The 26,884-nt window shown below is 42.0% G+C and overlaps 2 protein-coding genes across 2 annotated transcripts in view; both read left to right on the top strand.

The window, feature by feature from the left end:
• The window catches only part of LOC308308754 (plakophilin-2-like), a gene marked incomplete at its 5' end in the record, with an annotated part of 36,047 nt that extends 34,474 nt beyond the window's left edge, over nucleotides 1-1,573 (top strand). Inside the window, 2 exons of the mRNA XM_080754208.1 lie at nucleotides 426-513; nucleotides 1,465-1,573. Coding sequence (XP_080610334.1) covers nucleotides 426-513; nucleotides 1,465-1,533 — 157 coding nt within the window. The 3' untranslated portion in view covers nucleotides 1,534-1,573. The remainder of the gene's footprint in view (nucleotides 1-425; nucleotides 514-1,464) is intronic.
• An 8,437-nt stretch (nucleotides 1,574-10,010) lies between these two features.
• The window catches only part of LOC308308753 (NACHT, LRR and PYD domains-containing protein 3-like), a gene marked incomplete at its 3' end in the record, with an annotated part of 216,176 nt that continues 199,302 nt past the window's right edge, over nucleotides 10,011-26,884 (top strand). Inside the window, exons 1-4 of the mRNA XM_080754207.1 lie at nucleotides 10,011-10,125; nucleotides 15,805-15,853; nucleotides 25,291-25,401; nucleotides 26,613-26,723. Of these exons, the coding sequence (XP_080610333.1) occupies nucleotides 15,822-15,853; nucleotides 25,291-25,401; nucleotides 26,613-26,723 (254 nt within the window). The 5' untranslated portion in view covers nucleotides 10,011-10,125; nucleotides 15,805-15,821. The remainder of the gene's footprint in view (nucleotides 10,126-15,804; nucleotides 15,854-25,290; nucleotides 25,402-26,612; nucleotides 26,724-26,884) is intronic.

Below are 26,884 nucleotides of genomic sequence, written 5' to 3'. Positions count from 1 at the left end.
CTCCTGAATTAAACGTTTGGTACTGGGAGTCTGGTGCTACATACAGGTCTTGGACCTGGTGAGAGCAGGAATGGACCTGGTGAGACGTAGGAGGAGCCTGGCTAGGAGTCAACCCACAGAGCCTGGTCCTTCTACGCGCCAGATTGCCTCTCCTAGTTCCCAAATCTCGCAAACGTCCCATGTTTACTGTTGCTGGGATTAGAGAAAGGCAGATAATAAAGTTGATTCTCTCTTGATTTGTCTCTCTGAAAAAAGCCATCTGCAGTCATTATCCAGAAATAACACACAGCTGAATTCAGCGATTGACCAATCAGAATCAAGCATTCAACCAAGCCGAGTAATGAAGTCGACTGATATGAGGATTCAATTCAGGATTACATTGTGTTGATTCATTGATGTATTTAAAGGTTGTTCTTGTGTTTCAGCTACGGTCCAACCAGGGCAGGTCAGGCAGCGTGTATCTTACTGCACAGCATGTGGAGCCATGCTGAACTCCATGGAGCCTATAGGAAGGTTAGCTCTCCTACACACACACACGCACGCATGCACACGCACACACTCACGCGCGCGCACACACACACACACACACACACACACACACACACACACACACACACACACACACACACACACACACACACACACACACACAGTTTTGTAAAACTATGGGCCTCATACCATTTTTTTACACACACACACACACACACACACACACACACACACACACACACACACACACACACACACACACACACACACACACACACACACACACACACACACACAGTTTTGTAAAACTATGGGCCTCATACCATTTTTTTCTATTTGTTGTGTAACAAATTATAGTGAGTAATAGTGATCCCTATACCGACTCTACTTACCCATTACAGCAGGGCTACTCAACTTCAGATGGCTCAGGGGCCACTCAGCAAAATACTAAAAGTCCAAGGGCCGCAAGCTAAAAATGACGGCCCTATCTTGGACGTTTAGACAATGATTTTTGTTACACACAACATGACTGTCATACAATGTCTAAACATTAAGGAAACACACAGAAAACAGACATATTTCACATCTATAAGGCCAAACCTCATTGAACAAAAAGATTGTCTTTGAATGATTAATGATGAAATGATGAAAAAAAAACAAGAAAAAAAAACAAAAATAGTTTCCTAGTGGTTTTGGAGAGAAAAATGACATCAGAAGTATGTGTCCACACTGAAAGTAACCATATTATATATTTGTATTAGTATGACCATGCCGGGCTAGGTTGAATAGCGCTGCATTACATCAAATCTCTCTTCACCGATAATAGCAAATCCACCAGCTTACAACTGGTAGGGATTCTAGGGTTTGTGTGGTTAAAACGTCAAGTCAGTCTTACAAATTCACAAAAAACACATTCAAAAGAACAGATTTTGCTGTTTCTCATCTCCTCTCATAGCTCTCTGTCTCCCCCTACAGGCCGGCTACAGGAAGTCAGATTTCATCAACTCTCGCTCCACGAAGGCGGTGAACTCATCCCGCGACTAAGCAGCAGGAAGACTGACTCGCGCAAGACCGAGGCTCCCAACGCATTAGTCAACGTTTACACTTAAGGTCCCACATCACTCAATGCATTGTTCTGGTCAACGCGAAGCATCCGCGCAGCTGCAACTCACAGGCTATGCATTTCTGGAAAAAAATGAATACTTTGACCTTTTTGAAATGTTCTCGGTTGTTTTTCAAAACCAGACATTTTTCACCTCGTAGGGAAACATTTGTGGAGATAACGTGTAAGGAGGTGAGACATTCACCGTTTGTTTGCTTTTTTTAGATTTGTTTTGGGGGTTTTTATGCCTTTATTGATAGGACAGAAGACTGACCGGACCAGGGACGTGCAGAGAATGTCAGAGAGGCAGGGTCTGGAATTTCCAAAATGGCCTTTCGGTGGAAGCACCGAAAATAGCAGACCTCCAAGCTCACAACGCGTCGCGCTGCGAAGCTTTGTGAGCTTGGAGGTCGCCTATTTTCGGTGTGTGAAACCCCACTGAACTAAGCATAACCAAGTCAATACTGGAGATGTGGCGTAACGGCATGGATTTCTACACAGATAGTGCAATTCTTTCAACATAAGGCGCTGCATTCAAGTTCAGGAGAGTTTGGACAAGGCAATTCTCTTGAATGCTGCATTCAGGTATGGCATGGAAAGAGGGCATTTGCATTTCTTTCACCATAGTAAAAATTGCATTTATGGTCTGGAAAGGGCAGTTTTTACAGACAGATAAAAGGGCAGGGGCTCAAGCCCGCTTTGATGTCTATGTGTGCACGTGCCTGGACAGGAGATGGGGAGTGACACGCAGCAAATGTCGTGTCGGGAACGGGATTCGAACCCGCGGCACGATGTGGTATGCGCCTGGGCCGCTAGGCCAGCAGGCACCCCGACATTCACCGCTGGTGTGTGTGTGTGGGGGGGGGGGGGGGCAGTAAAAATGTCACCGAAGCATGTATGTAGCAGCTGATGAGTGATGGCTTCATGACAGCTTAGAGTCTGAGCTCGAAATGTTGTTGACCCATATGAAGAAGGAGAGTGAAATTACTACACAGATCTATTCGTCAACATTAGGTTCGGGTGAGCTTGTAGATCTGCTATTTCCACTATTTTTGAAAATGTTTGAAAATATATGAACTTTTTCCAACGTGGAAACGATTATGACGATTATGGCAAATTATGTCAAATAATTGCGATTAGACGATTATGTAGTATTTGTGACGGGCCTATTTAGATGTAGGTATATGAACCTGTTAAACTGCTAAAAATAGAAAGTCTAAACCCCAATAGAAATTAGATAAATAGAAATGGTCTAATAGAGAAAACAATCAACCAAACATGTTATTTTTGATGTTATAAATATGGAACACAGACCGGTTTATGTTGGGTGTTGTTTTAGCTACTTTTTTCCATAGGCCTACTGCCTACATCTTTTGTGTTTCAACTCCACAGAAACAAAATGGCGGCAGCTAGATAATTAAGACCAGCGGTGCTCAATTGTATCGTTATTATTGCACTGGGTTCTGACTTTGAGCTCAACTTGACTCTCCAGTCCTCATGAGCGATGAGTTGAGGATCACCACCGCTTTATAGTGTGCATCTCCAAGAAAGCTGTTATGAATAGCACCAAAATGTCCTTTACTTGTTCAGGCCAGGGACCCCTTAGCTGAGAGAGAGATGAAGCAGGGACCCCCACAACCTTTTCATAGATTCCATATAGTTTCATTGTTTGACAGCACGATCGTCAGTGTATTTTGGATTCATGTACATTTTCACCTTCACCTTTCACTCTGTACTTAGTCTGCTCTTTTCCCCCTCTACACCAAAGCTCTTTACCGAAAATAGCCGATCTACAAGCTCACAACACCTCGCAGCACGAGGCGTTGTGAGCTTGTAGATCGGCTATTTTTTCTAAAGTTCTTAGAATATGGACGCTGGGATTCAAGTGGTTCAAAAAGGAGGAAAAAATGTTTTGGCGGGCCCCCTGTAGTAACTCTGAAGACCCCTGTACTAAAGCATGTATGAAGGATGAAAGCTTACGAAGGAAAATAGTTGATGTTGATGAGCTATAATGCATCATGTGTATGTCTCTGGTCTTACTGTATAAATTCCTCTTATCAATACTGGCCTGTTTATTTTTATTTTTAATGACATTTCTTTATTGCAAAACAAGACATTGTGTGTCTACACCTGCCTATTCAAGAGAGAACATTCTGTGAAAATGTTGTGTGTAGCGCAAAGATAGGATATCTATCCCAGCAAGCGCGGTCAGGACCTGGACCAATCAGTGACGTCTCGATTGGGGCCGGATCAAGTCTAACCATGACTAGTCAGATCTGGCCTAGAATATCACCTGATTTCAACCTACATAAATCCTGCCCACAAAAACTTACGTCCTGGATTAATCAGAGAGGGTCCGACCGAGACCAGATAAATATCATAACTAGTCAGATATGTCCCAGAAAATTACCTTATATGCTCATATTTCAACTAACATTACAAACTATAACAATAATCCTGTCAAATAAAAAAGTCCATATGATGTCCTGGTAATGACGTCAAGATCCTCCCCATTCTGTATGTGCTGTGATCTGACATCTGACATCATACCATTTTACGCCTATACATGGAGATCCCTGTCTGTACGTAGCCAGCCATTAGTGTTGTATGTGGCCGATGTGGCTTCCATATATGGGCATTCCTATATGAAGTCCTGTTAGATATGGGCTTAATATTGAGGACATCTGTTAGTGTGACATCACAGTGACATCAGAGCAACAAACCCATACAACCACGGTGTCAGGCGTGACAGATACATACGGACAAGCTGTGACCGTTCACATACTAAACTGCAACCTATGGTCGCAACAATTACAGAATGTAGAAGAATTGTTATTTTTATTGAGCTGTTATCAGTCCTATGGCATCACATCAATACAGACTGGAATTGTGTACAAAATCCTATCCAACAATAACAAAATATTCTACATTTTGTGGCTCAAATGGATGCCATGGCATTGGTCCCAAACCTCATTGTTCCTACATCCCATTAGTCAGAATCTGGTGATGATAACCTGGTGAAAAATACTATGCCTAAACCTGACCCTAACCTCAGTAAAACTATGCCTAAACCTAACCCTAACCCTATAACCTCAGTAAAACCAGGGGTGTTTTTATGTAGAAAGCTGTCCCACCCATCAATTTTTTTTGTTTGTGTGTGATCGTCTTGCTTAATAATAATAAATGAACAGTATGCTACTTTACAACTGTCGCTCGGATGATGCATCTACACTAGCAGCAGTTGGATAGTTGGAGGGGGAGTGTTAGTTTATATTTGGAAATGTGTTGTTGGGATGAAGTGCAGCTGGGAACTTGATGCATTGTATTAGCCTATAAATTATTGTTCATTGATACTGCCACCCACACCCGTTTTAACCCCCAAAAACCCTAATAATTTACAGAAAAAAATATGAAATGTTTCGCGCCCGCGCCCTCAGGCACTAACCTGACTTTCGCCAGATGGTGACAGCATTGCGTTGCATTGCTTACCATCTGGGCTCGCTCCGGCAGAACCGATGTAAGGGGCGGGCCATTTTTTCAAATTCTATAGCAGGTGATTGGATATGGCCGTCTCTCTGTCACAGTCTGGGAGTGCCAACTCCAACCACTCATATTGGCCTGTCTGCATGACGTTGCACCCAGAATCTGCCTCCTGGGTTTCCACGTGGTCTGCAATCAGACTCTATTGGCTCAGAGCCGCTCAGAGCCCGCCCATAGCTGCCGCTGATTGGTCCGGCCCGGGACTTTACGAGTGTTATCAACTCTGCCGGACCGAGCCCAGATGGTAAAGCAATGCAACGCAATATGCTGCCACCATCTGGCGAAAGTCAGGTTACTCAGGCACAATAATCCTCCCAAACTGGGCCCATCCTGAAGTTGCCAGGCCCACCCTATTTCTCTGTTTTGGCCTCACCCCTGAGTAAACTATGCGTAATCCTAACCATAATGAATTTCCCCCTTGGGATAATAAAGGTATCCATCCATCCATCCATCCATCCATCCATCCAACCAACCAACCAACCAACCAACCATAACTAAATTCGGGTGAGATGTAGAATAAATAACAGAACTTCTTATGAAGAAGGTTGAAAAGCACAGACGTGAGGCATTGAGCAGCGCACTGCACGCACACACGGACGTGTCTGAAGCAGGATATTGCGATCTCAGAAATCCATGTCAGCTCATTTTTATTTAAAAAGTAACATTTCCACAGGGATTCGCTGTAATTGCATCAATCCCACCCGTTGCGCTCTGGAGACGCCTCGCTGGATTTGAGGGTGAGATTTGATCACAGGCTTTAGTCAAAGTCAAATTAACATTCTCCTGCAGAGTAATTATGGTTTTATATTTGTATTCTAATCTCTCGTGTATTGCTGCTGTCAAAGTCTTCGGAGACGCAAGTTTTAAAGACCAAACATTTCGGGATTCGATCCAGTCGGGAGCGGAAACCACTCTACATCATGTTGTAGTCTTAGACGGACTACACTTTGGCCGGAACTATCAAACTGGAAACAGTTTTAACCCAAAATAATTCCCCTGCGCTCAAGGACATACTTTTATGGCCTACCTAATAAACCCCTTGATGTGGCGTAGTTTTGCTTTTTGAAAATTTGTTTGGTATATGCATCTTTTAGTCCAACTGTTAGCGACTGGCAAGACTACACTAGGCTAGTCAAGCATTTAATAGGGATTGGGGGGAACCAAAACAAAGAGACACCGCTTCTTCTGCTTGTGGTTTCCGCCTAGACCGGATCAAACTGCCCCTAAACAAACACCAGGCTTTCCTCTGAGAAAGCCTGGTGATACGAGGTTACATTTCATAATTGTCGTTGTCTGGTGGAAACCTTGTAAGCTTCCTTTTTTTGTTATCATTTTAAAAACAATTTAAACTAGTGAAAATAGCTGATCTGCTATTTTCCCTAGTTTTGTGCGACAGAACAAGAGACGCAAGAACAAAAACAGGCTCATTTTCAAATCACTCATTTAGAACATTTTTTGTTTTTTTTTATCACCAAACGATATCCATAAGGCCCATGTAATGTTTATATTTTCTTTATGGATATATGCTTATAGCTTTATTGTAGATTGTAACCTTCATCTACAGTCAAATAGCCTACATGTTACCAGGTTAATTAATTCATTATACTGTGTCTGTGTGTGTTGAATGGACTATTACTAATGAAGGATGCATTCATCCCTACAGGTGTGATAGCACTGTGGAGCATCATTACATTTACAGTATATGGATGTCATCCTTCAAGGACACACCAAAAGCAGTTGCAGCATTTTGCCTGTGGAGGGCAGCATTGTACTTTTCTAGAGCAGTGCTTGTGCGTGTGTGTGTGTGTGTGTGTGTGTGTGTGTGTGTGTGTGTGTGTGTGTGTGTGTGTGTGTGTGTGTGTGTGTGTGTGTGTGTGTGTGTGTGTGTGTGTGTGTGTGTGTGTGTGTGTGTGTGTATGCTGTAGCCTGCACCACTGTTTCCCAAACAGTGGGTCAGGACCCATTTGTGGGTCGCGGACACATTTTTATGGGTCCCTTAATTTTAGGTTTTCTACATTTTGTTTTTAATTATTATTATTTCAAAAGATTTTCAAAAAAAATCCCAAAAAAGCAATTTTCTTTGGGAATTAAAAAAAGAAAAGAAAAAAGCAACGAGTTGTGAGCTTGTAGATCTGCTGTTTTCACTAGTTTGGGTCCCAGGCAAATTTCTCTTTTAGGTCTCGACCTGAAATGTTTGGGAACCACTTGGACTACAGCAGTGTTTCCCAAACTTTTTAGCTTGAGACTAAGCTTGAGACTAAGCTTGAGACTAAGCCTAACCCTTACTGTCCTAGAATTGTCAATAGAGGGTATGTGCGATTGTTTGTGACCTCATCTTCATACTTTATGGCCTTGACAACCCATACATCCAAACAGAAAAGTCCTATCTGATTGCATTAAAACGATGTTAAACCATGTTAAACTCAATTTGCCTCTCACTTTACCACCATTCACTTTATGCATGCGCATACCCTTTATAGTATATATATATATATATATATATATATATATATATATATATATATATATATAGGTCTATATAAATATATATATATATATATATATATATATATATATATATTACAACATTCGGTCGCAATTATTTTGTCACAACATCGCCTTATTAAACGAATTGACTATTGATATTTTTGTCATGGCCTCCTCTGGTAAAATCACCTATCTCCTCCCTGCAAGCCAAATGACTTCATGATGAATTATGATAACGTCCTCCAGTGACTCCGGTGACGTTCAGAACTAGGTCAGATCACAGCCCATATGGGGATGATCTTGACGTCATTACCAGGACGTCACATGGACTATAGGATTATTGTTATTGTTTGTAATGTTAGTTGAAATATGAGCATGTAAGGTTACATTCTGGGACATATCTGACTAGTTATGGTATTTATCTGGCCTCGATCGGACCCTCTCTGATTAATCTAGGATGTCTGTTTTTGTGGGCAGGATTTATGTTGGTTGAAATCAGGTGACATTCTAGGCCAGATCTGACTAATCATGGTTTGACTGGATCTGGCCCCAACCGAGACGTCACTGATTGGTCCAGATCCTGACCGTGCTTGCTGGGCTTATTAAAAAGGATCACGTTTTGGGTAAAATGATTAAGAAATATCATATGGTTATGTTTTGGAAAAAATGGCTTAGTCTATTTAGTGTTTTAAGGTGACGACAAGCTCTTGTTCATACTTTTCATGAATGCAGACAGACTTAAACCACTTTCACTATTACTGAGAAAATTTATAAATGCCAAAATGGGCCAAATACATATCATTTTGGGGGTCCTTCACATGAAAAGGTTTGAGCACCACTGACATAGAAACATAGGTTTTTCAAAAAACCTTAGAAGGATTTGAAATGTTCAAAAATAGCAGATCTACAAGCTTGTAAATCTGCTTTTTTTCAATAGTTAAAGCACAAAATAATGCATCCCCAGTCTAAATGGGTTAAACCCCCTCCCCCTATCAAGAACATTCATGGGGGGCCGCAGTGAATCCTTGTACCCAGGGCCCAGAATTTGGTGCAACACAGAGACCAAGCAAGTCCATGTGGTTTTGAAAGGGTTTTGTGTTGACAAGGTGAAGTTGAGGGTTGTGCGTGTCGGTACATGTGGAAGTGCTGTGGTGTATTGAAGGAGAACTTTGAATATGAGCCTCCCCTGCTCTCTTTCTCTCTCTCTCTCTCAAGCTCATGCTTCAACTCATGTGTGCGCGCGCGTGCGTGTGTGCGTGCAGGGGCGTCATTTAGGGTCATCTGTTATATATTGACACACATGATGTTAGGGTTAGATGACCTGGTAATCAAGGACAGCTTTTATATGAAAATATAAAAGTGTCTTTTCATGATTTATCCTGTTTAGTACTGGAGGATTGTGGGTCTATAGATCTGTTTAGTGCAGGATGCTTGTGGTTCTGGAGATCTTTTTAGTGCTGAAGGCTTGTGGGTTTGGAAATCTGTTTAGTGCAGGAGGCTTGTGGGTCTGGAGATCTGTTTAGTGCTGGAGGCCTGTGGGTTTAGATATCTGTTTAGTGCAGGAGGCTTGTGGGTTTGGAGATCTGTTTAGTTGCTGGAGGCTTGTGGGTTTGGAGATCTGTTTAGTGCAGGAGGCTTGTGGGTTTGGAGATCTGTTTAGTTGCTGGAGGCTTGTGGGTTTGGAGATCTGTTTAGTTGCTGGAGGCTTGTGGGTCTATAGATCTGTTTAGTGCAGGAGGCTTGTGGGTCTATATATCTGTTTAGTGCAGGAGGCTTGTGGGTCTATATATCTGTTTAGTGCAGGAGGCTTGTGCCTGCCTGCAGTTTATTTAAACATTCATTCAGTGAATTCAGTCGGTCTAAAAGTGCTATTATTCATTTTAGACTTGTGATTGGCTCCGGGGAGGTGACGAAAGTCTGGGGTACGAAGAACCCAACCCTAACCTCAGTAAAAACTAATGCTGGTGAATGCTAACCTGGTGAAATGCTAACCTGCCGACGCTGATGAAGGCTAACCTGGTAAATGTTAAACTGGTCGGACCAGCGGTGCTTAACCCAGTTGCTTTTTTGATGCACTCAAACTGAAAGACCTGCAAAACATACTCTTGCATGGAATGAGAGAGGAGGAGAGGAGAGGAGGAGGTGTTGTGGTGATGTTATCATCAAACTATGTACTGTACCACACACACACACACACACACACACACACACACACACACACACACACACACCCCGCTCTAGAGTCAGTCTCAGCTCAGCACAGTTTACAAGAAGTCACATGACAACTTCTGTGAAAAAAACAAACAAAAAAAAAACAGTTCTCTCGGTAGAGGAGGGACTTCAACATCAGAAACATGAGTTTCAGAGGAGGGAGCAGAACTACTTCTACCAGATGGAAGAAACAGCGTAGAAACTGAACCATTTTGAGACAACAATGAATCCATCTCATTCTGGAGTCACTATGAACTCCCTTTGACACAACACAGCTAAAGGATTAAAGCTTGGAGGTAAGAGTCTGCATTATACTGCAACCACATGTACAGTATGTATTGTATGTAGACATTATAAACTCTACATGTATGCATTGTATGTAGACGGTGTGCTGTTACGTGCGCGTGGTGTGTGTGTTCTTCTCACATACACGACTATTTCAGGAAATATTGAACTGGAATAATAAGTACACATCCTGTTCCCAGCCTTGCGGGGGGAAGGGAATTTAATAGTAGCTGCGCACTTCCTTTCTCTCCCTGGCTCAGGGATTGGAGGCCTTTTTACTAGTAGTTCTGCTCCACTCAGAGTTACAGAAGCCGTAAGGGTCCACTTGGTTCCATTTCTACACTCTGAGTTAGTAAGAGTCCATTTAGGTCTATCTCTTTGTTTTGTCTAAACATTTTGGCTGTGTGTGTGTGTGTGTGTGTGTGTGTGTGTGTGTGTGTGCGTGCGCGCGTGCGTGCGTGCGTGCGTGCATGTGTATCCTGTCTCTCTCTGGTGGTGACATCAATGTGTCAGAGAGAAACCTTGTATCAACATATTTCATCTTCTAAAGTAGTTTTTTAGTGGTGCTAAGTGCTCCTACATGATCTAGCTTTGTTTGTGTGTACGTTATGTCCTGGGTCTGTATGTATGTATGTACGTACGTACAGTATGTTTGCGCGATGCGAATTTCTGACATCATCCTCTGATATCACTGTGATATCAATGTCAGGGGATGTCAGAATCCCTTCATGTCCATATATGGAGTTCCCTGATGTCATCAATATTAAGCCCATATCTAACAGGACCCATATATGGAGGCCACATTGGCTACATACCACAATAACAGAATCCATATGGCCAAGACAGCCCATATCTGTGTGGCTGGTTCTACAGACAGGGATCTCCATGTATGGGCATAAAAGGGATTGTATGTATGATGTCAGATAGTACGTCTGGACTTTCACATAACGAATAACTGAGTAAGCATGTTTGGGCTGTCACAGCATATCTCCTTATTCAGACCATGGATCTCCTTATATGGGTACCAGGGGTCTCCATATATGGGTTAGCCTGGCTCCAGCCAATAGACCCGCCCACTCTCTGAGTGAAGTGCATCTCTTGGTCTGGATATGTCATATGACGAGTCTCTTGATTCGGTTCAAAGCCGTATCTTGGCGAACCGACCAATGAATTCAAAGCAAGAAGGAAAAAAATCTACAGAAACAGTGGAGGGAGGGGTGGCTGCGTGGCTCACCAGAGTTCTTAATTTCTCCCTTTGAACTTCAAAAGGACTCCGAACTGCAGGCATTGATTGAGCCATACAAGTGTCGAGTAGCTCGTTAGTGATTCTCTCTAATCAGTGAAACATCAAAGACACTGACCTGTTGGGTGCATGTCATTGAGGGGAGGGGGAGGAGGGATTGTTTTGTGTGCAAAAGTCAAACACAACCCTCCCACCAGATCGCTTGTGATTGGGAATTTCAAATTTTAAATCCCCTCCCCTTTGAAATCTCAACACAATGGCTCAGGCTCAGACTTTTAAGCTCCAGCGCAGAGTCTGAAATCAGGCTATATATGGGTAACTGGTCCGATATACATCACTGGCCAGATGGCCAAGACATGGCGCGACCTCTCCCTAAGGTCGCTTGTCGCCCTGAGGCGTCTTAGGCTGGACTCACACATATGCGTGAAACATCGTCTGAGAATGGCCACTGGGGGCGCCGTACTAATGCATTGTCAATGCAAGGTTGTTTGGTTTTTTGTCGTTGCCGTGTCTCAAGCTAGCTAGGCTAGCTTGAGACACGGCAACGACAAAACACCAAACAACCTTCCATTGACAATGCATTGGACCTCCCCTCCCCCCCTCTTTCTGACACGATAGCTGTCGCAAATGTGTGTGGCGCGCCTTACTAGTTATTATTATTATTATTATGTGTGTGTGTGTGTGTGTGTGTGTGTGTGTGTGTGTGTGTGTGTGTGTGCACGCGGAGAGATATTTATTTGTCTTTATTCTCTCATGTTAGAACTTGTTCGTCAGGAACCAAAGTGGGAAAAAAAAACAATCTCTCTCTCTTCAGGTTCAAGTGAGGTTAGGTACAGACACGCCTCTCTCTCTCTCTCTCTGCGCCTGAGGGGAGTGTGTGTGTGTGTGTGTGTGTGTGTGTGTGTGTGTGTGTGTGTGTGTGTGTGTGTGTGTGTGTGTGTGTGTGTGTGTGTGTGTGTGTGTGTGTGTGTGTGTGTGTGTGTGTGTCAGGGAGTGGCGCAGAAAAGCACAGTTTGTTCAGACTCCATTTTGTCACAACACAGAACTACAACGATACGATATAACTATATATATATATATATATATATATATATATATATCTCTGACTGTTGTCTTCCATTTGACACAAACACACAAACTAAACACATGACAACAGCAGTGTCCTCCTCCATTATGAGACAACATGTGTAGGGTAAGTGTTTGTCTCTGTTGTGTACTTGTATTGATGTTGTTTAGTTAGTTGATGTTGGGTTGATTTTCTGTGTGCAGTTTTGTTGATGTTGAGTTGATCCACACTGGTTGTTTTTATAAGTGTGTAAAACTACTGACATATGCTTTTTTTATTATTGTGTAAAACTGCTAACGTTTGCACTCAACACTTGAACCAAGTGTTCCAGGGTTTGCCTGCTATAGAAGCTGTGGAGAGAGCTGATAGGCCCTTCTTGCTGTCAATCAATCAAGTCACTTTAATTACAGTGGCAGATACCAAAAAGAGGAGAGATTTTGTGATTTTTGTTAATAAATATACGTTTACTTTGCCAAAGCAAGTGTCAAAATATAATAACAGTTGAAAAAGGGGAACATAATAGCCTGATTAGTGATTTCAGACTCGGCTGAAACAGTCCGCTCAGAGAGTGAGCGGGTCTGTGGGCTGGGACTAGGGGTGGGCGATACTGGAAAAAAACATTATCACAATACTCTTCATTCTCTCTCTCTCTCTCTCTCTCTCTCTCTCTCTCTCTCTCTCTCTGTCTCTCTCTCTCTCTCTGTCTCTCTCTGCGCCTGAGAGGAGTGTGTGTGTCAGGGAGTGGTGCAGAACAGAAGCATAGTTTGTTCAGACTCCATTTTGTCACAACACACTACAACGATACGATATAACTTTATGATCATCTCTCTGACAGTTGTCTTCCATTTGACACAAACACACACAAACTAAACAAATGACAACAGCAGTGTCCTCCTCCATTATGATACAACATGTGTAGGGTAAGTGTTTGTCTCTGTTGTGTACTTGTATTGATGTTGTTTAGTTAGTTGTATTGATGTTGTGTTGATTTTCTGTGTGCAGTTTTGTTGATGTTGAGTTGATCCACACTGGTTGTTTTCATAAGTGTGTAAAACTGCTGACATATGTTTTTTATAAGTGTGTAAAACTGCTGACATGTGTTTTTTTATTAGTGTGTAAGACTGCTAACGTTTGCACTCAACAAGCGTTCCAGGGTTTGCCTGCTATAGAAGCTGTGGAGAGAGCTGATAGGCCCTTCTTGCTGTCAATCAATCAAGTCACCTTAATTCCAGTGGCAGATACCAAAAAAAGGAGAGATTTTGTGATTTTTGTTAATAAATATACGTTTACTTTGCCAAAGGTCTGTGGGCTGGAACCAGGCTAGAACATAATTATATACAGTTGGAGGGGGTACAGCATTGTGTAAACAGAGTTATACCAGTAAGACTCCCTAAACGGGAGATAAGCGACCGTCGGGTCGCAATGTCATTTTAGGTCCAAAAATGTGTTAAAAAATCGGCCTGATGGTGGCGCTATATGGGACAGATCCATGTTGATGAGATGAGTGTAGACATACTGTGTAGCGATTTGTGTGATTTTAGGGCAAAAACTGTAGGAGCAGTGTTCAAAAATGTGTTTAAAAAAATCTGCCTGAATGTGGCGCTATATGGGACAGATCCATGTTGAAGACATGAGTGTAGACATACCGTGTACCAATTTGCGTGATTTTAGGGCAGAAATTGTAGGAGCTGTGTCCGTAAATGTGTTTTGCAAGAACTGGCCTCATGGTGGCGCTAGAAGAGGGGCATGTGAGAAAAGAGGAGATCCATGTTGATGAGATGTGTGTAGACATCTCTTTGTCTGTGGCAGAGCAACGCGGTGAGCAGGCGATTTGGGGGTCATTTGGTAGTTTTTTTGCTTTTTGGCGGGGGTCCCTGGGGGTCCCTGGAGCTGCGGGGGTCCCTGGAAGGGTGGAGGTTGTGGATTGGCAGACAAGGAGTGTGTGTGGAAAATTTCACATGGATAGGGGCAACGATGGCGGAGATATGAATAGGGCAAAAGTGTGACGTGACAGACAGACTGACTGACGGACAGACAGGCGGTGGAGGTTTTGATAGTAACTGCGACCTGACGGTCGCAATCACATGTTGGCGTTTTGTACATGTTATAAATACACTAAAGTTATGTATGTTATGTACATGTTATAAATACACTAAAGTTATGTATGTTATGTACATGTTATAAATACACTAAAGCTTTTTGGAACAAATAACAGCATTTATTTACAATCACTTTAGGACAAAAAGCAGCATTTTTTCTCAAAACGATATAAAGGGGAGAACCACCCATTTCAACATTAAACTACCAACTACTACTGTCATTAATATACCTTTGAGTTGTTGTGGAAATAACTACAAAATGACCACTACAAAATGACGTCACTCTCATCTTTTTTTCTTTTTTCTTCATCTCATTTTATTGTCTAATCAGGCTTTCAATATTTAGATATTTGATATTCATTTCCCCCCTTCCAGGACCTTCCTATACAAACCCATTAGAACTTCAAACTCCATTTTAATCATGATTGATTCAATTAAAACACCTGTCCTTTTTTCTGGTGACTCCTGTCACCCTCCGAATACGTGAGCAGGTAGTGTTTTTTCAATACATTTTTTTCATTGATTTCTATACATTTTTTGGGGATACTATAAAAGATTATAAAAAATAAATGAAAAAAGTTATCGAAAAAAACACAGCCTGCTCACGTATTCGGAGGGTGTTAAGAGTCACCAGAAAAAAGGACGGTTGTTTTCATTTAATTTATCATGGTTAAAATGGAGTTTGAAGTTCTAATGGGTTTGTATAGGAAGGTCCTGGAAGGGGGCAAACTGGGGGGGAAATTAATATCAAATATCTAAATACTGAATGAAGAAATTAAAAAACTGTCCTGGGTATTCCCAAAAGCCTGATTAGACGATAAAATGTCCAAAAGTTTTTTTGAAAGTGAAATATCCCTTTAAGACAATCAAAATACAGCCCTAGATGTTGTATGCGATTTTGGATATACATTTTAGAAGTTTGAGAAATAGTGAAAATGGCACATCTACAATCACACATGATGTCACATTGTACAGCTTGCAAATGCGCGCGCGCGCACACACACACACACACACACACACACACACACACACACACACACACACACACACACACACACACACACACACACACACACACACACACACACACACTCCACAGAGGGATTTTGGCAGTCAGACTCAGCCTCAGACTCAGCCCCTGTACTGTCTGTGAATACAACATGTTGCACCCCCCCCCCCCCCCCCCCTCTCTGCCTGCGGTGAGGTGTGTGTGTACGTGTACATGTGCGTGTGTGATATTATGTCATGCAACATAATGTTTTGTGATCTGTTTATTTGACAGGTTGAATAAAGATCAACATGGAGACAGAAGCTGGACCTCCACACACAAAGTATGTAAATCATCCTGACCAAAACAATATACAATTTAATGTGTAAGGGATAACGTCTGGCTCAGTGGTCATTATCGAGAAATAAATCCCGACAGGCTGATGCCACCGACGCGAAGCAAAGGTGACATCAGCCTGTCAGGATTTTTATGTTTACTGCATCGACTATTTGATTGTCTTAAGTACCAGCACTAATGCCTTAACTTAAAGGCCTGTCCATACTGTCTCCGACCACGAACCTTTCGCCAGAAAGGTCTGTTTCAACTACAAAATGGCGTTGGTCGCATCTTCTGAAAAGCATTAGCCCAAATTAACGTTCAGAAAGCTGCACGTCAGACTAAAAGTTCATTGTTCAGAGACAGTATGGACAGGCCTTTAAGTTAAGGCATAAGAGCTGTTGCCTGTGTTTGTTTACATGGATGTCATGTTGGATACAGCATAAGGTTAATGCAGTGCAGCAGGTGCTCTGAGCCTTTGATTAGACAGAGGTCTGACAAGATGGGCTCTCTGCTCTATATGGATTGAGACAACTTACTGTGATTTGGCACTTTAGTAACATTGAATTGGCAAGGGTCCCCTAAATTATATGTAGTTGGTGAAGATTCCGCAAATTATATGTATTTGGCGAGGACCCCCTAAATTATATATATTTGGTGAGGACCCCCTAAATGATATATATTTGGTGAGGACCCCCTAAATGATATGTATTTGGTGAGGACCCCCTAAATGATGTGCATTTGGCAAGGACCCGCTAAAATTTAGCGGGTCCTTGCCAAATGCACATCACTCATGGAGTTTGTTTCATCACCGCGGTAGCCAAGTGCAGTAGCTACAGTACAGTATAGTTTACTGTACAACGCGTCGAACGCGTCGTGGGCACACGTAAACATCAAAGAGATTGGCGCGTGGGCACCACGTGGGCGTTTAATGTGTTAATGGCACTTAGCTGGATGTGTGTGCGCATGCGCTGGCTGCGGCCCAGCTCAAGTCACCTTTTGACCAATGTGGCCCTCAACCCAAAATGAGTTTGACACCCCTGCGCTAAATGATCATTTGACCTGAAATATGTCGAAGGCCGATGATATATAGTTTTAAGTATTTAAAACAACAGATTGTTTTCATTCACATTATAATTATACAAACATTTATTGTGATTCCAGAAGTGTTGACCACAGAGCAGAGTCTCCAACACCCAGCTGTGTGTCTGTGAAGAGTGACCGGTCTAAAGGAAATCCTCCTGTCTTCAGTGAACCTGGACCTCCACACACACAGTATGTGAATGGAATGTGAATCTTCCTATACAATATTATGCTAGGTTACGTGTGCAAGTTACTACATAGTCAGACATAGTATAATAACGGTGTGTCCACTCTGTCCAATAGATGGCCAAAACGCAAAACCTCCTATCTGCAAATTTCATGATTTTTGGATTTCACTTGAAATGAGGACAACAGGCTATGCTGCACATGGTCAGTCTGTCTGCAAGATCGTTCTGCCCCTCATTTTGCCAAAAATGTCATGTGACTAGAAATAGTAGATAGGTTTTAATGTTGAATACATGTTTTCTTTTTCATTTTACCAACAAAGTGAATTTTTCAGATAGGAGGTTTTGCGTTTTGGCCATTTTAAAATGTTTATCTATAGATTATAAATGACTATAGATTATACATAACTATTGACTAGTCCTGTGCCCGGGGGTGTGCAGTATATGAGGGATGAGGAGTCTCAGAACTAATGTTGGAGAACCCAGACCGGTGCCCGTTGGGCAGAATAACCACCATTGACATCCAGTTGTGCAATACCCATTGTATCCGTCTGTCTGTCTGTGTCCCTTTCATGCCCATACAGTATATGGAGATATCTTATCTCTGTCTGTCTGACTCTCTTTTATGCCCATATATGGTGTTCCGTGTCCAGGCCAGTCTGTGATGTCTTCTCCAAATTTGGGCACTTTAGTGATGTCAGTCAGTGATGTCATTCATCTCCAAATGTGGTCACTTATTTCATCATGTCAGACAGACATTATTATTATGCATGGTAGCAAACTGCAGACTGTTTCACCCATTTATGCCCATATATGGTTTTCCTCCGTGATGTCAGTCAGTGATGCAACAGTCAGGCATAATCCACAGAAGTTTATCCACAGGATCAGCAGAGCGATTTCCACGGCCCTCATCTTAAACATCCTTACATAAAGTATAACGACTCACAACATAACTTAGGCACACGGACAAAAAAACAAACAAACAAGGCATACATGACACGCTGTGTCGCGGTGCTGCCCCTGTACCAGCGCACCGGAAGTGACGATCTGACGATAGTTAGATTATGAATTATTATCGATTATAAATTACTATAGATTATAGTATAGTATTATATTAACTAATAAACTGACATTTTCATTCACATGCTAACCGTATAAACATTTATTATGATTCCAGAAGTGTTCAACACAGAGCAGAGTCTCCAACACCCAGCTGTGTGTCTGTGAAGAGTGACCGGTCTAAAGGAAATCCTCCTGTCTTCAGTGAACCTGGACCTCCACACACACAGTATGTCAATCCATTACAATATACACAACCTTATAACATGACACACGTGTTGCACAGTGTGCAAATTATTAAAAAAACAAGACAGAGTATTATAATAGTGTGCCCTCCCTGTCCAATCATTACCTATCGACTGCAAATTACTATGTGTGGAGTGAATAATTAACCTATCTTAACCTGTGAACCTGTATCTATATATGTAACACAATATGGATAAATATGAATGATGAATTGAATATATCTATCACTGCAACTTGTATTGTACTATATTTGTGGTACATTTCAGGGGTGATATTATTTCTTTCTTATTTGTTCTTTGTCTTCCTGTAACTGCAATGCTGTGAGAATGAAACATTTTGACTAAATTACCTGTACTGTTAATATTCGTATTACTATTCAATCAATCAATTAACCAATCGAACCCCAATCTGGACCTCCAGATACACACATAGACATCAAAGGGGGCTCAAGCCAGTAGGGATCTACTGGCTGCAATAATTTTTTTTGAGCAAAGCTAACCGCTCTTTCGTTGAGAAGCAGCCCGCCACTGCCACTGCCACTGCCACTTTTTTTCTAATTACAATGTTTACGAGTAAAACAATGCCAGACTGTCATTATTTGGGCATTGTTTCAGCATGCAGCGCTGTTACCATGGTGGTGACACTGTTTAATATCAGTGACGTCAGCAGGCAGACTGTTTGAACCATTTATGCCCATATATGGTTTTCCTCTGTGATGTCAGTCAGTGATGTTGGGCATTCAGTCCAGGCATGCTTTGAGTTCTTCCTTGCTTTCATGAGTCCATGTCCTAACTACTTTCTTCTCAGGCTTTCCTCTCTTTAGCTTTGACTTATAGACTGGAGACATACACACAACATTGTGATCAGAGGTCGTTATAGGTGGCCCAACCTTGACTACATAAGCATTAGGAATGTTTACATAACACTTATCCAAAATATTATTTTTCCTCGTCGCGTCCTTGACGTATTGTTCAAACCCCGGCAGCACAGTGTCCAAATAACACTGGTTAAGGTCTCCCAGCACGATTGCTGGTGCATCTGGGTACTGCAGCTGGAGTCCATGCACACAGTCAGCAATGGTTTTCGCTGCTTGTGCAGCACGTCCTGGCCCTTTTGGGGACACATACGCAGTAAACAGCAGAATGCAGCCGAATTCACAGGGCAGGTAGAAAGGTCTTAGAGTCATAGCCAGGATTTCAACGTTGGGATCGTCGAATATCCTGTTTTTTATTGTAAAGGCTCGACACCAGCGATCATTGATGTACACACACACGCCACCGTATCCGCCCCCTCCACCTCTGTCTAGTAGGACCAGAGTGAAACCGGGGACTTCATACAGTGAGTCTGGTTTTGATGGCTTTAACCAGGTTTCAGTGAAACAAAACAGCGATGCCGCACGAAAGTCATAACTGTACCTTGCATAGGTCCGTATCGTGCCGATTTTGTTGTGAATGGCTCGTACATTGGCCAGAACGATAAAGGGGAGTGGAGGGCGAGTCAACCTTCTCCTGAGGTGACTCTCTTTGCCTCTCTTCTTCCCTCTTTTCCTCCTCCGCTGTCGGATCAACTCCGCAGGGATGTTATTCAACACCGGTAGGTGTCGACGTGGCTTGTGGTCGTTGTTCTTGGCTCTGATCGTAGTGCCAGCAGCTCCTCTCGGCTGTAGCTGTACACATAGCCGAGCCTGGAGGCCTCTCCACGCCAGCTGTTTGTGTCGCTGTTGCGCAGATTCCGAAGCTCCACAGTCAGGCATAACCCACAGAAGTTTATCCACAGGATCAGCAGAGCGATTTCCACGGCCCTCATCTTAAAGATCCTTACATATGACTCACAACGATCCTTACAACGACTCACAACATAACTTAGGCCAGGGGTTTTCAAAGTGGGTGACGGGGCACCCTGGGGTGCCGCGACAGCAGTCCAGGGGTGCCGTGAGATCATTTGATAATATTTGGAATTTATTTGGACACTTGAAAAAATATTTAGTATCATTTTAAACTTGAAGTACAAAGTTATTTTCAGTCAGTTCTAACCAAAATGGCTGTTATCTCAACATTTTCCTCGCAACATAATCACTAAAATATCGTCACTGTCGGGCAGAAACCTTGGTTCTCCAAGTTTCAAATGTGTACGTCTTTTGGTAAAGCAAAGCCCTGCTTCATCATACAAGACTGTCGCACAAAACTAGTGAAAACAGACGATCTACAAGCACACATCGCAAGGCATTGTGTGCTTGTAGATCTGCTGTTTTCACTAGTTTAGTACATTTTCTAATCTAGATGATAAGTAGAAAACAAACGGTTTTGGACATACAAGGTTTCCACCCGACAACGACTATATGCTATAAATATAAGGTGCTGGGAATGAAAGTTATAATGTAGGGGTGCCTCGGATTAAAAATTGTGCCCTGAGACAAAAAAGTTTGGGAACCCCTGACTTAGGCACACGGACAAAAAACAAACAAACAAGGCATACATGACACGTTGTGTCGCGGTGCTGCCCCTGTACCAGCGCACCGGAAGTGACGATCTGACGATAGTTAGATTATAAATTACTATCGATTATAAATTACTATAGATTATAAATTACTATGAGTACAGTTTGTGAATGAAGTGCTACAAATCACTCTAATCACCCAAAACCTTTCACTCTGTTATACTGTTATACTGACATTTTCATTCACATGCTAACCGTACAAACATTTATTATGATTCCAGAAGTGTTCACCCCAGAGTAGAGTCTCCAACACCCAGCTGTGTGTCTGTGAAGAGTGACCGGTCTAAAGGAAATCCTCCTGTCTTCAGTGAACCTGGACCTCCACACACACAGTATGTCAATCAAATTACAATATACACAACACTATAACATGACACACGTGTTGCACAGTGTGCAAATTATTAAACAACAAGACAGAGTATTATAATAGTGTGCCCTTCCTGTCCAATCATTACCTATCGACTGCACATTATGTGTGGAGTGAATAATTAACCTGTGAACCTGTATCTATATATGTAACACAATATGGATAAATATGAATGATGAATTGAATATATCTATCACTGCAACTTGTATTGTACTGTATTTGTGGTACATTTCAGTGGTGATATTATTTCTTTCTTATTTGTTCTTTGTCTTCTTGTAACTGCAATGTTGGGGGGGGGGGGGGGGTCTCATTATAATCACCGCAGCTTACAAAAGAAAAATATTCATACTTTTTTTGACGGATAATTTTTTCTAATTACAATGTTTACGAGTAAAAAAATGCCAGACCGTCATTATTTGGGCATTGTTTCAGCATGCAGCGCTGTTACCATGGTGGTGACACTGTTTAATATCAGTGACGTCAGCAGGCAGACTGTTTCACCGCTTTATGCCCATATATGGTATTCCTCTGTGATGTCAGTCAGTGATGCTGGGCATTGTATCAGCATGCGGCTGTTAACATGGTGGCGACACTGTTTAGTATCAGTGATGTCAGCATGCGGACAGATGGCAGACGGACAGACAGACATTCGGTAAATTAATAGTTAGATTATAAATTACTATAGATTATAAATTACTATAGGTTATAAATTACTATGTGAACAGTTTGTGAATGAAGTGCTACAAATCACTATGTGCTGTTCAGTGGTGAAGCTGCACTATACAGACTGACTGTCTGCATGTTTTGTTGCTTCAACATCCCAAGACCTTTCACTCTGTTATACTAAACTAATAAACTGACATTTTCATTCACATGATAACCGTATAAACATTTATTATGATTCCAGAAGTGTTCACCACAGAGCAGAGTCTCCAACACCCAGCTGTGTGTCTGTGAAGAGTGACCGCTCTAAAGGAAATCCTCCTGTCTTCAGTGAACCTGGACCTCCACACACACAGTATGTGAATGTGATGTGAATCTTCCTATACAATAATTATGCTAGGTTACGTGTGCAAGTTACTACATAGTCAGACATAGTATAATAACGGTGTGTCCACTCTGTCCAATGTTTATATATAATTTAGATTATAAATGACTATGGATTATACATAACTATTGACTAGTCCTGTGCCCGGGGGTGTGCAGTATATGAGGGATGAGGAGTCTCAGAACTAATGTTGGAGAACCCACACCGGTGCCCGTTGGGCAGAATAACCACCATTGACATCCAGTTGTGCAATACCCATTGTATCAATCTGTCTGTCTGTCTGTCTGTCTGTCTGTCTGTCTGTCTGTGTCCCTTTCATGCACATACAGTATATGGAGATATCTTATCTCTGTCTGGCTCTCTTTTATGCCCATATATGGTGTTCCGTGTCCAGGCCAGTCTGTGATGTCATCTCCAAATTTGGTCACTTGTTTCATCATGTCAGACAGACATTATTTGGGCATTGTTTCAGCATGCGGCTGTTACCATGGTGGAGACACTGTTTAGTACTATTAAGGGGAGACATGGCAGGTGAAAACATGTAAAAAATCAAAATGTAAAAAAATGAGATTTTTTACTATTTTGCTTCCTAAACATGCCTTCTTTCAAACAAATGCAAAATTAACATTCAAAATACACATATAGATGTTAATTTCATACGTGAAAGTGCCGAGTTAACAGCATTTGTTTTCATACATATTTTACAAAATATAGATATATATAGACAATAAAAAATAAATAAAAGATGAATCAAAGAAACATGGCCCCCTCACGTATTAGGAGGACAGTATGAGTCACCAGAACCGAGGACAGGTGTTTTTGATGAATCTAACATGATTAAAATGGAGTTTGAAGTTACAATTGGTTTGTATAGGATGGGGGTGTGTCCAATCTTTAAAGGCCATTTCCCAAAATGTGTTTTTCCTCATACTTAGGTACATAAATCTCCACTTCAGTTGCACCCACATACACCAAACCTTCCAGTTTTATTCTTATCTATATCCTGAAGATATTTACAGAGGGGTTTGTTGATATATCATTCATAGCCTGATTTACATCACATTTTATCACGAAAAACATGGCGAAAATGTGTTTTTTATGACTGTTGACTCTATTTTATGATTTATGGAGTGATAAAAAGAGCTATCTAAAATCCCCTCTGTAATTTGTTTTGGCTCTAATATGTCAAGAAAGGGAAACAATAGTTTTGAACCTGGCATTATCCAATCTTAAGATTTATGTACCTGAAAAGTATGCAAATTGGGCATTATTAGCGCATATAGTGCCTCATTTGCATATCTAAACATATAATTTCAGAAAACTTGTAATTCAAAAATTCTTAGTCTTGATGTAAGTAATCAACTGGAAAAGTTTCATTGTTGTAGCTATTAGTTATTTTTTTTACCCTATTCACCTGTAGTGTCTCGCCTTAAGACGCCTCCTAGGTCACACCAATTCTTGGCTATCTGGCCAGTGATGTATACCCAATCTCATCTGTTGAGATTGGCAGAACATGCCCATATATGACAGCAGCAAACCTATTCTGTTAAGAGTGGTTCCCCTGACATCACAGTGACATCAGAGCTAGGGTTGGGGACGGTAACCGCCGTACCGCCGTAATCCACGTTCAAAAAAGACAATAAAGAGGCAATATTTTTATTGAGAACGAGCGAGTTTTAAAACGGGGGAGAAGCAAGGACAGCATGCGCTCCATGCCACTCTGCTCTGGGCCGCGTACCACATGTTTGGAAGCTTAATGGGCCATCAGTTTCCTTTTCATCGAAAATTAAACTAACACTAGACCCTAGGTATTGCCGTCACGCGGAGACAGAGGAATCCCCACTGGACACTGACTGGAGCAGCTGTCTCGTAGCAGGCAGCAGCGTTAAACTTTCTCCATTATCCACACGACACAAGCATGTTTATACATACCTTGTGGCAGATTATTTTTTATTCATACAGACAGAGCGCGAGCGGCGAGGACTAAAACCGAAAATGAAACCAGATTCTACTTTTTCCAACACGTCGCTGACTCCGTCTGCGATTTTACAACCTTTTGTGTCAAGTCTTGTAACTAAAACCTGTCACTCAATCAATGCAATTTGAGACGTGGCTTTACAGAATCAATGTACACGATCTACCCGGGCCGTCTCTCATCTGGTTGTTCACACACAGCGTACTGTGTCTGAAAAGCCCCTGTAGCCTACGTTACTATAGTAACCCGACAGTGTAGAGATCTACAAGCTCAGAACGCGTCGCGGATGCAACGTGTTGTCAGCTTGTAGATCTGCTCCTTTCAAAGCCAGATCCGCTGTGCTGTACGGGGATGTATAACTCGGGCTGTGGAGCGGCAAATTCTGGGCAGATGACTGGAATATTTTGGCTTATCGCCGAACCTTAATTGATAGATACGGGGGTGCGGTAATTACCGCAATACCGGCGGTAAATGGGAAGACGGTAACCGCGATAACAAAATGTCGATACCGAGCCACCCCTAATCAGAGCATGATGTCAGAGTGATGTCACAGTGACAAGGGAACCAATAGACTGTAAAAATGTGTACGGACTGACTGACTGACTGACTGACTGAACAGGCAAACAGACGGAGTCAAGCTGCGACATTTCTCATGGTATACTGCGACCTTCGGTCGCAATCAGTGATGTCAGCATGCGGACAGACGGCAGACGGACAGACAGACATTTGGTAAATTAATAGTTAGATTATAAATTACTATTGATTATAAATTACTACTATAGATTATAAATGACTGTGTACAGTTTGTGAATGAAGTGCTACAAATCACTATGTGCTGTTTAGTGGTGAAGCTGCACTATACAGACTGACTGTCTGCATGTTTTGTTGCTTCAACGTCCCAAGACCTTTCACTCTGTTATACTAAACTAATAAACTGACATTTTCATTCACATGCTAACCGTATAAACATTTATTATGATTCCAGAAGTCTTCACCACAGAGCAGAGTCTCCAACACCCAGCTGTGTGTCTGTGAAGAGTGACCGGTCTATGGGAAATCCTCCCGTCTTCAGTGAACCTGGACCTCCACACACACAGTATGTCAATGTGATGTGAATCTTCCTATACAATATTATGCTAGGTTACGTGTGCAAGTTACTACATAGTCAGACATAGTATAATAACTGTGTGTCCACTCTGTCCAATGTTTATATATAATTTAGATTATAATTGACTATAGATTATACATAACTATTGACTAGTCCTGTGCCCGGGGGTGTGCAGTATATGAGGGATGAGGAGTCTCACAACTAATGTTGGAGAACCCACACCGGTGCCCGTTGGGCAGAATAACCACCATTGACATCCAGTTGTGCAATACCCATTGTATCAATCTGTCTGTCTGTCTGTCTGTCTGTCTGTCTGTCTGTCTGTGTCCCTTTCATGCACATACAGTATATGGAGATATCTTATCTCTGTCTGGCTCTCTTTTATGCCCATATATGGTGTTCCGTGTCCAGGCCAGTCTGTGATGCCATCTCTGTACTGTAGTGATGTCAGTCATCTCCAAATGTGGTCACTTGTTTCATCATGTCAGACAGACATTATTTGGGCATTGTTTCAGCATGCGGCTGTTACCATGGTGGAGACACTGTTTAGTACTATTAAGACGCCTGCTAGGTCGCGTCAATTCTTGGCTATCTGGCCAGTGATGTATACCCAATCTCATCTGTTGAGATTGGCAGAACATGTCCATATATGGGCATTACCAAATATGGGCATAGAAGGGACATCAAGCCAGAGCATGAGGTCAGAGAAGCAAACCCATTCTGTTAAGAGTGGTTCCCCTGACATCACAGTGACATCAGAGCATGTCAGAGTGATGTCACAGTGACAAGGGAACCAATAGACTGTAAAAATGTGTACGGACTGACTGAACAGGCAGACAGACAGACGGCGATAAGCTGCGACATTTCTCATGGTATACTGCAACCTTTGGTCGCAATCAGTGATGTCAGCATGCGGACAGACGGCAGACGGACAGACAGACATTGGGTAAATTAATAGTTTGTTTATAAATTACTATCGATTATAAATTACTATAGATTATAAATGACTGTGTACAGTTTGTGAATGAAGTGCTACAAATCACTATGTGCTGTTCAGTAGTGAAGCTGCACTATACAGACTGACTGTCTCCATGTTTTGTTGCTTCAACGTCCCAAGACCTTTCACTCAGTTATACTAAACTAATAAACTGACATTTTCATTCACATGCTAACCGTATAAACATTTATTATGATTCCAGAAGTGTTCAACCCAGAGCAGAGTCTCCAACACCCAGCTGTGTGTCTGTGAAGAGTGACTGGTCTATGGGAAATCCTCCTGTCTTCAGTGAACCTGGACCTCCACACACACAGTATGTTAATCCACAAAATCGATTCCACAACACTTTTCAGTTTTGTGGCGTCCATTTCTAGCCCAATTTCTAACCCTAAGCCTTGCAATAGATTCCAAATCATGAAGAACCCCTAGTTAGACCCCTCACATGCTACTTAAAGTAGATTTTTAGGGGGGTCT

Source organism: Nannobrachium achirus (assembly GCF_963921795.1).
Source record: "Nannobrachium achirus genome assembly, chromosome: 23".
NCBI lineage: Eukaryota > Metazoa > Chordata > Actinopteri > Myctophiformes > Myctophidae > Nannobrachium > Nannobrachium achirus.
Note: the sequence above shows the minus strand (reverse complement) of the source record. Positions and strands in the feature narration are given on the sequence as shown.